Source organism: Oncorhynchus keta, unplaced genomic scaffold (assembly GCF_023373465.1).
Source record: "Oncorhynchus keta strain PuntledgeMale-10-30-2019 unplaced genomic scaffold, Oket_V2 Un_contig_1896_pilon_pilon, whole genome shotgun sequence".
Taxonomy (NCBI): Eukaryota; Metazoa; Chordata; class Actinopteri; order Salmoniformes; family Salmonidae; genus Oncorhynchus; species Oncorhynchus keta.
The window spans coordinates 50,001-64,034 of NW_026281212.1; the positions used below are offsets into that span (position 1 = coordinate 50,001).

The 14,034-nt window shown below is 44.8% G+C and overlaps 1 protein-coding gene across 1 annotated transcript in view; it reads right to left on the bottom strand.

Annotated features, from left to right (window-relative positions):
• myo15aa (myosin XVAa) overlaps positions 1 to 14,034 on the bottom strand; it is a 213,306-nt gene that overhangs the window by 20,461 nt on the left and 178,811 nt on the right. Inside the window, exons 42-45 of the mRNA XM_052504244.1 lie at positions 4,324 to 4,418; positions 4,068 to 4,145; positions 3,770 to 3,866; positions 3,538 to 3,698 (exon numbers count right to left, since the gene is read on the bottom strand). Of these exons, the coding sequence (XP_052360204.1) occupies positions 3,538 to 3,698; positions 3,770 to 3,866; positions 4,068 to 4,145; positions 4,324 to 4,418 (431 nt within the window). The remainder of the gene's footprint in view (positions 1 to 3,537; positions 3,699 to 3,769; positions 3,867 to 4,067; positions 4,146 to 4,323; positions 4,419 to 14,034) is intronic.

Below are 14,034 nucleotides of genomic sequence, written 5' to 3' on the forward strand. Positions count from 1 at the left end.
CTATACCTGGTTATAATGCATCATAGTGTTGTTATACCTGGTTATAATGCATCATAGTGTTGCTATACCTGGTTATAATGCATCGTAGTGTTGTTATACCTGCCTGTAATACATCATAGTGTTGTTATACCTGGTTATAATGCATCGTAGTGTTGCTATACCTGGTTATAATGCACCATAGTGTTATACCTGGTTATAATGCATCGTAGTGTTGCTATACCTGGTTATAATGCATTATAGTGCTGTTATACCTACCTGTAATACATCATAGTGTTATACCTGGTTATAATACATCATAGTGTGATACCTGGTTATAATACATCGTAGTGTTGCTATACCTGGTTATAATGCACCATAGTGTGATACCTGGTTGTAATGCATCATACGGCAGAGCTGGTTATTATACCTGGTTATAATGCATCATAGTGCTGTTATACCTGCCTGTAATACATCATAGTGTGATACCTGGTTATAATACATCGTAGTGTTGTTATACCTGGTTGTAATGCATCATAGTGCTGTTATACCTGCCTGTAATACATCATAGTGTGATACCTGGTTATAATGCATCATAGTGTTGTTATACCTGGTTATAATGCATCGTAGTGTTGCTATACCTGGTTATAATGCACCATAGTGTTATTATACCTGGTTATAATGCATCATAAGGCAGAGCTGGTTATTATACCTGGTTATAATGCATCATAGTGCTGTTATACCTGCCTGTAATACATCATAGTGTTATACCTGGTTATAATGCATCACAGTGTTGTTATACCTGGTTATAATGCATCGTAGTGTTGCTATACCTGGTTATAATGCATCGTAGTGTTGCTATACCTGGTTATAATGCATCGTAGTGTTGCTATACCTGGTTATAATGCATCGTAGTGTTGTTATACCTGCCTGTAATACATCATAGTGTTATACCTGGTTATAATACATCATAGTGTTATACCTGGTTTTAATGCATCATAGTGTTGCTATACCTGGTTATAATGCATCATAGTACTGTTATACCAGGTTACAATACATCATAGTGTTATACCTGGTTATAATGCATCGTAGTGTTGCTATACCTGGTTATAATACATCATAGTGTTATACCTGGTTATAATGCACCATAGTGTTATTATACCTGGTTATAATGCATCATAAGGCAGAGCTGATTATTATACCTGGTTATAATGCATCATAGTGCTGTTATACCTGCCTGTAATACATCATAGTGTTATAATACATCGTAGTGTTGCTATACCTGGTTATAATACATCGTAGTGTTGCTATACCTGGTTATAATGCATCATAGTGTTGTTATACCTGGTTATAATGCATCATAGTGCTGTTATACCTGCCTGTAATACATCATAGTGTGATACCTGGTTATAATGCATCGTAGTGTTGTTATACCTGGTTATAATGCATCGTAGTGTTGTTATACCTGGTTATAATGCATCGTAGTGTTGTTATACCTGGTTATAATGCATCGTAGTGTTGCTATACCTGGTTATAATGCATCATAGTGCTGTTATACCTGCCTGTAATACATCATAGTGTTATACCTGGTTATAATACATCATAGTGTTATACCTGGTTATAATGCACCATAGTGTTATACCTGGTTATAATACATCGTAGTGTTGCTATACCTGGTTATAATGCACCATAGTGTTGTTATACCTGGTTATAATGCATCGTAGTGTTGCTATACCTGGTTATAATGCATCATAGTGTTGTTATACCTGGTTATAATGCATCATAGTGTTGTTATACCTGGTTATAATGCACCATAGTGTGATACCTGGTTGTAATACATCATAGTGTGATACCTGGTTATAATGCATCGTAGTGTTGCTATACCTGGTTATAATGCACCATAGTGTGATACCTGGTTGTAATACATCATAGTGTGATACCTGGTTATAATGCATCATAGTGCTGTTATACCTGCCTGTAATACATCATAGTGTTATACCTGGTTATAATACATCATAGTGTTGTTATACCTGGTTATAATACATCATAGTGTTGTTATACCTGGTTATAATGCATCATAGTGTTGTTATACCTGGTTATAATACATCGTAGTGTTGTTATACCTGGTTATAATGCATCGTAGTGTTGTTATACCTGCCTGTAATACATCATAGTGTTATACCTGGTTATAATACATCGTAGTGTTGTTATACCTGCCTGTAATACATCATAGTGTTATACCTGGTTATAATGCATCGTAGTGTTGCTATACCTGGTTATAATACATCATAGTGTGATACCTGGTTATAATGCATCGTAGTGTTGTTATACCTGGTTATAATACATCATAGTGTGATACCTGGTTATAATACATCGTAGTGTTGCTATACCTGGTTATAATGCATTATAGTGTGATACCTGGTTATAATGCATCATAGTGTGATACCTGGTTATAATACATCGTAGTGTTGCTATACCTGGTTATAATACATCATAGTGTGATACCTGGTTATAATGCATCGTAGTGTTGCTATACCTGGTTATAATACATCATAGTGTGATACCTGGTTATAATGCATCGTAGTGTTGTTATACCTGGTTATAATGCACCATAGTGTTATACCTGGTTGTAATACATCATAGTGTGATACCTGGTTATAATACATCGTAGTGTTGTTATACCTGGTTATAATGCACCATAGTGTTATACCTGGTTGTAATACATCATAGTGTGATACCTGGTTATAATGCATCGTAGTGTTGCTATACCTGGTTATAATGCATCATAGTGTTGCTATACCTGGTTATAATGCACCATAGTGTTGTTATACCTGGTTATAATGCATCATAGTGTTGCTATACCTGGTTATAATGCACCATAGTGTGATACCTGGTTGTAATACATCATAAGGCAGAGCTGGTTATTATACCTGGTTATAATGCATGGTGACACAGAGCTGGTTATTATACCTGGTTATAATGCATGGTGACACAGAGCTGGTTATTATACCTGGTTATAATGCATCATAAGGCAGAGCTGGTTATTATACCTGGTTATAATGCATGGTGACACAGAGCTGGTTATTATACCTGGTTATAATGCATGGTGACACAGAGCTGGTTATTATACCTGGTTATAATGCATGGTGACACAGAGCTGGTTATTATACGTGGTTATAATGCATGGTGACACAGAGCTGGTTATTATACCTGGTTATAATGCATGGTGACACAGAGCTGGTTATTATACCTGGTTATAATGCATCATAAGGCAGAGCTGGTTATTATACCTGGTTATAATGCATCGTAGTGTTGCTATACCTGGTTATAATGCATGGTGACACAGAGCTGGTTATTATACCTGGTTATAATGCATGGTGACACAGAGCTGGTTATTATACCTGGTTATAATGCATGGTGACACAGAGCTGGTTATTATACCTGGTTATAATGCATGGTGACACAGAGCTGGTTATTATACCTGGTTATAATGCATGGTGACACAGAGCTGGTTATTATACCTGGTTATAATGCATGGTGACACAGAGCTGGTTATTATACCTGGTTATAATGCATGGTGACACAGAGCTCGTTGTCAAATTTAAGCGGCTGTGTCCAGATGACCCTCCTGAACCACAGGCTGTAGTTACTGTCCACTGGCTCCGCCTCCGTAGTAATGTCCAGGATGTACTCCCTCTTATTGAGGGGACGGACATTCTGACCTGCAGGCAGAAAGACAGACACGTTACTCGACCCGCTTTCAGCTTTTACCCTTTGTGTGTGTGAGGCTCACCTCGGTGTGTGACCACAAATACAGCGTACTCATCCATGGCCTCCAGTCTGTGCAGTCCCATGTCATTGCATAGCTCCTCTATAGCATCCAGAGACACCTACACACACACACACACACACACACACACACACACACACACACACACACACACACACACACACACACACACACACACACACACACACACACACGCAATTTGAAATCAGGCCTATCCTACGACACTGATGTGTGTGTGTGTGTGTGTGTGTGTGTGTGTGTGTGTGTGTGTGTGTGTGTGTGTGTGTGTGTGTGTACTCACTGAGCAGGTCTTGATTTTGAGGTGTCTCTCGATGCCGCCTGGTAGGAGGAACAACTGTCTCTTGGAGCTCCGCCCAGCCTGCACATCCAATCACAGGGCACAGACAGATAACCAATCAAAGAGCAAGGCAATCAGAGAGGAGACCTGTGATTGGTTGAGGAGATACTGAGACCGACGAGCATAGCTTTGAGCCCTGTGTGTGTGTGTGTAGTGTGTGTAGTGTGTGTAGTGTGTGTGTGTGTGTGTGTGTGTGTACCATGATGGCCTTCAGCTCCATGCTGTTGGGGTGTTCGATTCTTCCTCCGTACTGGAAGGTTCTCCTCAGGTTCTGCTCACACGCCTTGGCTATACCTGTCAATCAACAACCACAGCCAATCACACGCCTTGGCTATACCTGTCAATCAACAACAACAGCCAATCACACGCCTTGGCTATACCTGTCAATCAACAACCACAGCCAATCACACGCCTTGGCTATACCTGTCAATCAACAACAACAGCCAATCACACGCCTTGGCTATACCTGTCAATCAACAACCACAGCCAATCACACGCCTTGGCTATACCTGTCAATCAACAACAACAGCCAATCACACGCCTTGGCTATACCTGTCAATCAACAACCACAGCCAATCACACGCCTTGGCTATACCTGTCAATCAACAACAACAGCCAATCACACGCCTTGGCTATACCTGTCAATCAACAACCACAGCCAATCACACGCCTTGGCTATACCTGTCAATCAACAATCACAGCCAATCACACGCCTTGGCAAAACCTGTCAATCAACAACAACCAATCACTAGAGCGAGCAGGCAGACAGACAGACAGACAGACAGACAGACAGACAGACAGACAGACAGACAGACATCCTGACTGGTAGGGAGGGTTATAGATATAGTTAGGGTACCTTGGTAGTGGACTACAGGACCAGAGCAGACAGACAGGTATAACAGACATCCTGACTGGTAGGGAGGGTTATAGATATAGTTAGGGTACCTTGGTAGTGGACTACAGGACCAGAGCAGACAGACAGGTATAACAGACATCCTGACTGGTAGGGAGGGTTATAGATATAGTTAGGGTACCTTGGTAGTGGACTACAGGACCAGAGCAGACAGACAGACAGGTATAACAGACATCCTGACTGGTAGGGAGGGTTATAGATATAGTTAGGGTACCTTGGTAGTGGACTACAGGACCAGAGCAGACAGACAGGTATAACAGACATCCTGACTGGTAGGGAGGGTTATAGATATAGTTAGGGTACCTTGGTAGTGGACTACAGGACCAGAACAGACAGACAGGTATAACAGACATCCTGACTGGTAGGGAGGGTTATAGATATAGTTAGGGTACCTTGGTAGTGGACTACAGGACCAGAGCAGACAGACAGGTATAACAGACATCCTGACTGGTAGGGAGGGTTATAGATATAGTTAGGGTACCTTGGTAGTGGACTACAGGACCAGAGCAGACAGACAGGTATAACAGACATCCTGACTGGTAGGGAGGGTTATAGATATAGTTAGGGTACCTTGGTAGTGGACTACAGGACCAGAGCAGACAGACAGGTATAACAGACATCCTGACTGGTAGGGAGGGTTATAGATATAGTTAGGGTACCTTGGTAGTGGACTACAGGACCAGAGCAGACAGACAGGTATAACAGACATCCTGACTGGTGGGAGGGTTATAGAGACATCCTAGTTAGGGTACCTTGGTAGTGGACTACAGGACCAGAGCAGACAGACAGACAGGTATAACAGACATCCTGACTGGTAGGGAGGGTTATAGATATAGTTAGGGTACCTTGGTAGTGGACTACAGGACCAGAGCAGACAGACAGACAGGTATAACAGACATCCTGACTGGTAGGGAGGGTTATAGATATAGTTAGGGTACCTTGGTAGTGGACTACAGGACTAGAGCAGACAGACAGACAGGTATAACAGACATCCTGACTGGTAGGGAGGGTTATAGATATAGTTAGGGTACCTTGGTAGTGGACTACAGGACTAGAGCAGACAGACAGGTATAACAGACATCCTGACTGGTAGGGAGGGTTATAGATATAGTTAGGGTACCTTGGTAGTGGACTACAGGACCAGAGCAGACAGACAGGTATAACAGACATCCTGACTGGTAGGGAGGGTTATAGATATAGTTAGGGTACCTTGGTAGTGGACTACAGGACCAGAGCAGACAGACAGGTATAACAGACATCCTGACTGGTAGGGAGGGTTATAGATATAGTTAGGGTACCTTGGTAGTGGACTACAGGACCAGAGCAGACAGACAGGTATAACAGACATCCTGACTGGTAGGGAGGGTTATAGATATAGTTAGGGTACCTTGGTAGTGGACTACAGGACCTAGCAGACAGACAGACAGGTATAACAGACATCCTGACTGGTAGGGAGGGTTATAGATATAGTTAGGGTACCTTGGTAGTGGACTACAGGACTAGAGCAGACAGACAGGTATAACAGACATCCTGACTGGTAGGGAGGGTTATAGATATAGTTAGGGTACCTTGGTAGTGGACTACAGGACAGAGCAGACAGACAGACAGGTATAACAGACATCCTGACTGGTAGGGAGGGTTATAGATATAGTTAGGGTACCTTGGTAGTGGACTCCAGGACCAGAGAGCAGACAGACAGGTATAACAGACATCCTGACTGGTAGGGAGGGTTATAGATATAGTTAGGGTACCTTGGTAGTGGACTACAGGACCAGAGCAGACAGACAGGTATAACAGACATCCTGACTGGTAGGGAGGGTTATAGATATAGTTAGGGTACCTTGGTAGTGGACTCCAGGACTAGAGCAGACAGACAGGTATAACAGACATCCTGACTGGTAGGGAGGGTTATAGATATAGTTAGGGTACCTTGGTAGTGGACTCCAGGACCAGCAGACAGACAGACAGGTATAACAGACATCCTGACTGGTAGGGAGGGTTATAGATATAGTTAGGGTACCTTGGTAGTGGACTCCAGGACCAGAGCAGACAGACAGGTATAACAGACATCCTGACTGGTAGGGAGGGTTATAGATATAGTTAGGGTACCTTGGTAGTGGACTACAGGACCAGAGCAGACAGACAGACAGGTATAACAGACATCCTGACTGGTAGGGAGGGTTATAGATATAGTTAGGGTACCTTGGTAGTGGACTACAGGACCAGAGCAGACAGACAGGTATAACAGACATCCTGACTGGTAGGGAGGGTTATAGATATAGTTAGGGTACCTTGGTAGTGGACTACAGGACCAGAGCAGACAGACAGGTATAACAGACATCCTGACTGGTAGGGAGGGTTATAGATATAGTTAGGGTACCTTGGTAGTGGACTACAGGACCAGAGCAGACAGACAGGTATAACAGACATCCTGACTGGTAGGGAGGGTTATAGATATAGTTAGGGTACCTTGGTAGTGGACTACAGGACCAGAGCAGACAGACAGGTATAACAGACATCCTGACTGGTAGGGAGGGTTATAGATATAGTTAGGGTACCTTGGTAGTGGACTCCAGGACCAGAGCAGACAGACAGACAGGTATAACAGACATCCTGACTGGTAGGGAGGGTTATAGATATAGTTAGGGTACCTTGGTAGTGGACTACAGGACCAGAGGACCAGAGCAGACAGACAGACAGGTATAACAGACATCCTGACTGGTAGGGAGGGTTATAGATATAGTTAGGGTACCTTGGTAGTGGACTCAGACAGACAGGAGGGTACCAGAGCAGAGCAGACAGACAGGTATAACAGACATCCTGACTGGTAGGGAGGGTTATAGATATAGTTAGGGTACCTTGGTAGTGGACTACAGGACCAGAGCAGGACAGGTATAACAGAGCAGACAGACAGGTATAACAGACATCCTGACTGGTAGGGAGGGTTATAGATATAGTTAGGGTACCTTGGTAGTGGACTCCAGGACCAGAGCAGACAGACAGACAGGTAGTTAGGGTACAGACATCCTGACTGGTAGGGAGGGTTATAGATATAGTTAGGGTACCTTGGTAGTGGACTACAGGACAGAGCTGCAGACAGACAGGTATAACAGACATCCTGACTGGTAGGGAGGGTTATAGATATAGTTAGGGTACCTTGGTAGTGGACTACAGGACCAGAGCAGACAGACAGGTATAACAGACATCCTGACTGGTAGGGAGGGTTATAGATATAGTTAGGGTACCTTGGTAGTGGACTCCAGGACTAGAGCAGACAGACAGACAGGTATAACAGACATCCTGACTGGTAGGGAGGGTTATAGATATAGTTAGGGTACCTTGGTAGTGGACTCCAGGACCAGAGCAGCAGACAGACAGGTATAACAGACATCCTGACTGGTAGGGAGGGTTATAGATATAGTTAGGGTACCTTGGTAGTGGACTACAGGACTAGAGCAGACAGACAGACAGGTATAACAGACATCCTGACTGGTAGGGAGGGTTATAGATATAGTTAGGGTACCTTGGTAGTGGACTACAGGACTAGAGCAGACAGACAGACAGGTATAACAGACATCCTGACTGGTAGGGAGGGTTATAGATATAGTTAGGGTACCTTGGTAGTGGACTCCAGGACTAGAGCAGACAGACAGACAGGTATAACAGACATCCTGACTGGTAGGGAGGGTTATAGATATAGTTAGGGTACCTTGGTAGTGGACTACAGGACCAGAGAGCAGACAGACAGGTATAACAGACATCCTGACTGGTAGGGAGGGTTATAGATATAGTTAGGGTACCTTGGTAGTGGACTACAGGACTAGAGCAGACAGACAGGTATAACAGACATCCTGACTGGTAGGGAGGGTTATAGATATAGTTAGGGTTAGTGGACTCCAGTAGAGCAGACCAGGTATAACAGACATCCTGGTAGGGAGTGGACTGGTAGTGGACTACAGGACAGAGCAGACAGACAGGTATAACAGACATCCTGACTGGTAGGGAGGGTTATAGATATAGTTAGGGTACCTTGGTAGTGGACTACAGGACTAGAGCAGACAGACAGGTATAACAGACATCCTGACTGGTAGGGAGGGTTATAGATATAGTTAGGGTACCTTGGTAGTGGACTACAGGACCAGAGCAGACAGACAGGTATAACAGACATCCTGACTGGTAGGGAGGGTTATAGATATAGTTAGGGTACCTTGGTAGTGGACTACAGGACTAGAGCAGACAGACAGACAGGTATAACAGACATCCTGACTGGTAGGGAGGGTTATAGATATAGTTAGGGTACCTTGGTAGTGGACTACAGGACTAGAGCAGACAGACAGACAGGTATAACAGACATCCTGACTGGTAGGGAGGGTTATAGATATAGTTAGGGTACCTTGGTAGTGGACTCCAGGACTAGAGCAGACAGACAGACAGGTATAACAGACATCCTGACTGGTAGGGAGGGTTATAGATATAGTTAGGGTACCTTGGTAGTGGACTCCAGGACCAGAGCAGACAGACAGGTATAACAGACATCCTGACTGGTAGGGAGGGTTATAGATATAGTTAGGGTACCTTGGTAGTGGACTACAGGACTAGAGCAGACAGACAGACAGGTATAACAGACATCCTGACTGGTAGGGAGGGTTATAGATATAGTTAGGGTACCTTGGTAGTGGACTACAGGACTAGAGCAGACAGACAGACAGGTATAACAGACATCCTGACTGGTAGGGAGGGTTATAGATATAGTTAGGGTACCTTGGTAGTGGACTACAGGACCAGAGCAGACAGACAGACAGGTATAACAGACATCCTGACTGGTAGGGAGGGTTATAGATATAGTTAGGGTACCTTGGTAGTGGACTACAGGACTAGAGAGACAGACAGACAGGTATAACAGACATCCTGACTGGTAGGGAGGGTTATAGATATAGTTAGGGTACCTTGGTAGTGGACTCCAGGACCAGAGCAGACAGACAGGTATAACAGACATCCTGACTGGTAGGGAGGGTTATAGATATAGTTAGGGTACCTTGGTAGTGGACTACAGGACCAGAGCAGACAGACAGGTATAACAGACATCCTGACTGGTAGGGAGGGTTATAGATATAGTTAGGGTACCTTGGTAGTGGACTCCAGGACCAGAGCAGACAGACAGACAGGTATAACAGACATCCTGACTGGTAGGGAGGGTTATAGATATAGTTAGGGTACCTTGGTAGTGGACTCCAGGACCAGAGCAGACAGACAGGTATAACAGACATCCTGACTGGTAGGGAGGGTTATAGATATAGTTAGGGTACCTTGGTAGTGGACTCCAGGACCAGAGCAGACAGACAGACAGGTATAACAGACATCCTGACTGGTAGGGAGGGTTATAGATATAGTTAGGGTACCTTGGTAGTGGACTCCAGGACCAGAGCAGACAGACAGGTATAACAGACATCCTGACTGGTAGGGAGGGTTATAGATATAGTTAGGGTACCTTGGTAGTGGACTCCAGGACCAGAGCAGACAGACAGACAGGTATAACAGACATCCTGACTGGTAGGGAGGGTTATAGATATAGTTAGGGTACCTTGGTAGTGGACTCCAGGACCAGAGCAGACAGACAGACAGGTATAACAGACATCCTGACTGGTAGGGAGGGTTATAGATATAGTTAGGGTACCTTGGTAGTGGACTACAGGACCAGAGCAGACAGACAGACAGGTATAACAGACATCCTGACTGGTATGGAGGGTTATAGATATAGTTAGGGTACCTTGGTAGTGGACTACAGGACTAGAGCAGACAGACAGACAGGTATAACAGACATCCTGACTGGTAGGGAGGGTTATAGATATAGTTAGGGTACCTTGGTAGTGGACTCCAGGACCAGAGAGACAGACAGACAGGTATAACAGACATCCTGACTGGTAGGGAGGGTTATAGATATAGTTAGGGTACCTTGGTAGTGGACTCCAGGACTAGAGCAGACAGACAGACAGGTATAACAGACATCCTGGCTGGTAGGGAGGGTTATAGATATAGTTAGGGTACCTTGGTAGTGGACTACAGGACTAGAGCAGACAGACAGACAGGTATAACAGACATCCTGACTGGTAGGGAGGGTTATAGATATAGTTAGGGTACCTTGGTAGTGGACTACAGGACTAGAGCAGACAGACAGACAGGTATAACAGACATCCTGACTGGTAGGGAGGGTTATAGATATAGTTAGGGTACCTTGGTAGTGGACTACAGGACCAGAGCAGACAGACAGGTATAACAGACATCCTGACTGGTAGGGAGGGTTATAGATATAGTTAGGGTACCTTGGTAGTGGACTCCAGGACCAGAGCAGACAGACAGGTATAACAGACATCCTGACTGGTAGGGAGGGTTATAGATATAGTTAGGGTACCTTGGTAGTGGACTACAGGACCAGAGCAGACAGACAGGTATAACAGACATCCTGACTGGTAGGGAGGGTTATAGATATAGTTAGGGTACCTTGGTAGTGGACTACAGGACTAGAGCAGACAGACAGACAGGTATAACAGACATCCTGACTGGTAGGGAGGGTTATAGATATAGTTAGGGTACCTTGGTAGTGGACTCCAGGACTAGAGCAGACAGACAGGTATAACAGACATCCTGACTGGTAGGGAGGGTTATAGATATAGTTAGGGTACCTTGGTAGTGGACTCCAGGACCAGAGCAGACAGACAGACAGGTATAACAGACATCCTGACTGGTAGGGAGGGTTATAGATATAGTTAGGGTACCTTGGTAGTGGACTCCAGGACTAGAGCAGACAGACAGACAGGTATAACAGACATCCTGACTGGTAGGGAGGGTTATAGATATAGTTAGGGTACCTTGGTAGTGGACTCCAGGACCAGAGCAGACAGACAGACAGGTATAACAGACATCCTGACTGGTAGGGAGGGTTATAGATATAGTTAGGGTACCTTGGTAGTGGACTCCAGGACTAGAGCAGACAGACAGGTATAACAGACATCCTGACTGGTAGGGAGGGTTATAGATATAGTTAGGGTACCTTGGTAGTGGACTCCAGGACCAGGACTAGAGCAGACAGACAGGTATAACAGACATCCTGACTGGTAGGGAGGGTTATAGATATAGTTAGGGTACCTTGGTAGTGGACTACAGGACTAGAGCAGACAGACAGGTATAACAGACATCCTGACTGGTAGGGAGGGTTATAGATATAGTTAGGGTACCTTGGTAGTGGACTCCAGGACCAGAGCAGACAGACAGACAGGTATAACAGACATCCTGACTGGTAGGGAGGGTTATAGATATAGTTAGGGTACCTTGGTAGTGGACTCCAGGACTAGAGCAGACAGACAGGTATAACAGACATCCTGACTGGTAGGGAGGGTTATAGATATAGTTAGGGTACCTTGGTAGTGGACTACAGGACTAGAGCAGACAGACAGGTATAACAGACATCCTGACTGGTAGGGAGGGTTATAGATATAGTTAGGGTACCTTGGTAGTGGACTACAGGACTAGAGCAGACAGACAGACAGGTATAACAGACATCCTGACTGGTAGGGAGGGTTATAGATATAGTTAGGGTACCTTGGTAGTGGACTACAGGACTAGAGCAGACAGACAGGTATAACAGACATCCTGACTGGTAGGGAGGGTTATAGATATAGTTAGGGTACCTTGGTAGTGGACTACAGGACTAGAGCAGACAGACAGACAGGTATAACAGACATCCTGACTGGTAGGGAGGGTTATAGATATAGTTAGGGTACCTTGGTAGTGGACTCCAGGACCAGAGCAGACAGACAGGTATAACAGACATCCTGACTGGTAGGGAGGGTTATAGATATAGTTAGGGTACCTTGGTAGTGGACTACAGGACTAGAGCAGACAGACAGGTATAACAGACATCCTGACTGGTAGGGAGGGTTATAGATATAGTTAGGGTACCTTGGTAGTGGACTCCAGGACCAGAGCAGACAGACAGACAGGTATAACAGACATCCTGACTGGTAGGGAGGGTTATAGATATAGTTAGGGTACCTTGGTAGTGGACTCCAGGACTAGAGCAGACAGACAGACAGGTATAACAGACATCCTGACTGGTAGGGAGGGTTATAGATATAGTTAGGGTACCTTGGTAGTGGACTCCAGGACCAGAGCAGACAGACAGGTATAACAGACATCCTGACTGGTAGGGAGGGTTATAGATATAGTTAGGGTACCTTGGTAGTGGACTACAGGACTAGAGCAGACAGACAGACAGGTATAACAGACATCCTGACTGGTAGGGAGGGTTATAGATATAGTTAGGGTACCTTGGTAGTGGACTACAGGACTAGAGCAGACAGACAGACAGGTATAACAGACATCCTGACTGGTAGGGAGGGTTATAGATATAGTTAGGGTACCTTGGTAGTGGACTACAGGACCAGAGCAGACAGACAGACAGGTATAACAGACATCCTGACTGGTAGGGAGGGTTATAGATATAGTTAGGGTACCTTGGTAGTGGACTACAGGACCAGAGCAGACAGACAGGTATAACAGACATCCTGACTGGTAGGGAGGGTTATAGATATAGTTAGGGTACCTTGGTAGTGGACTACAGGACCAGAGCAGACAGACAGGTATAACAGACATCCTGACTGGTAGGGAGGGTTATAGATATAGTTAGGGTACCTTGGTAGTGGACTCCAGGACTAGAGCAGACAGACAGACAGGTATAACAGACATCCTGACTGGTAGGGAGGGCTATAGATATAGTTAGGGTACCTTGGTAGTGGACTCCAGGACCAGAGCAGACAGACAGGTATAACAGACATCCTGACTGGTAGGGAGGGTTATAGATATAGTTAGGGTACCTTGGTAGTGGACTACAGGACCAGAGCAGACAGACAGGTATAACAGACATCCTGACTGGTAGGGAGGGTTATAGATATAGTTAGGGTACCTTGGTAGTGGACTCCAGGACCAGAGCAGACAGACAGA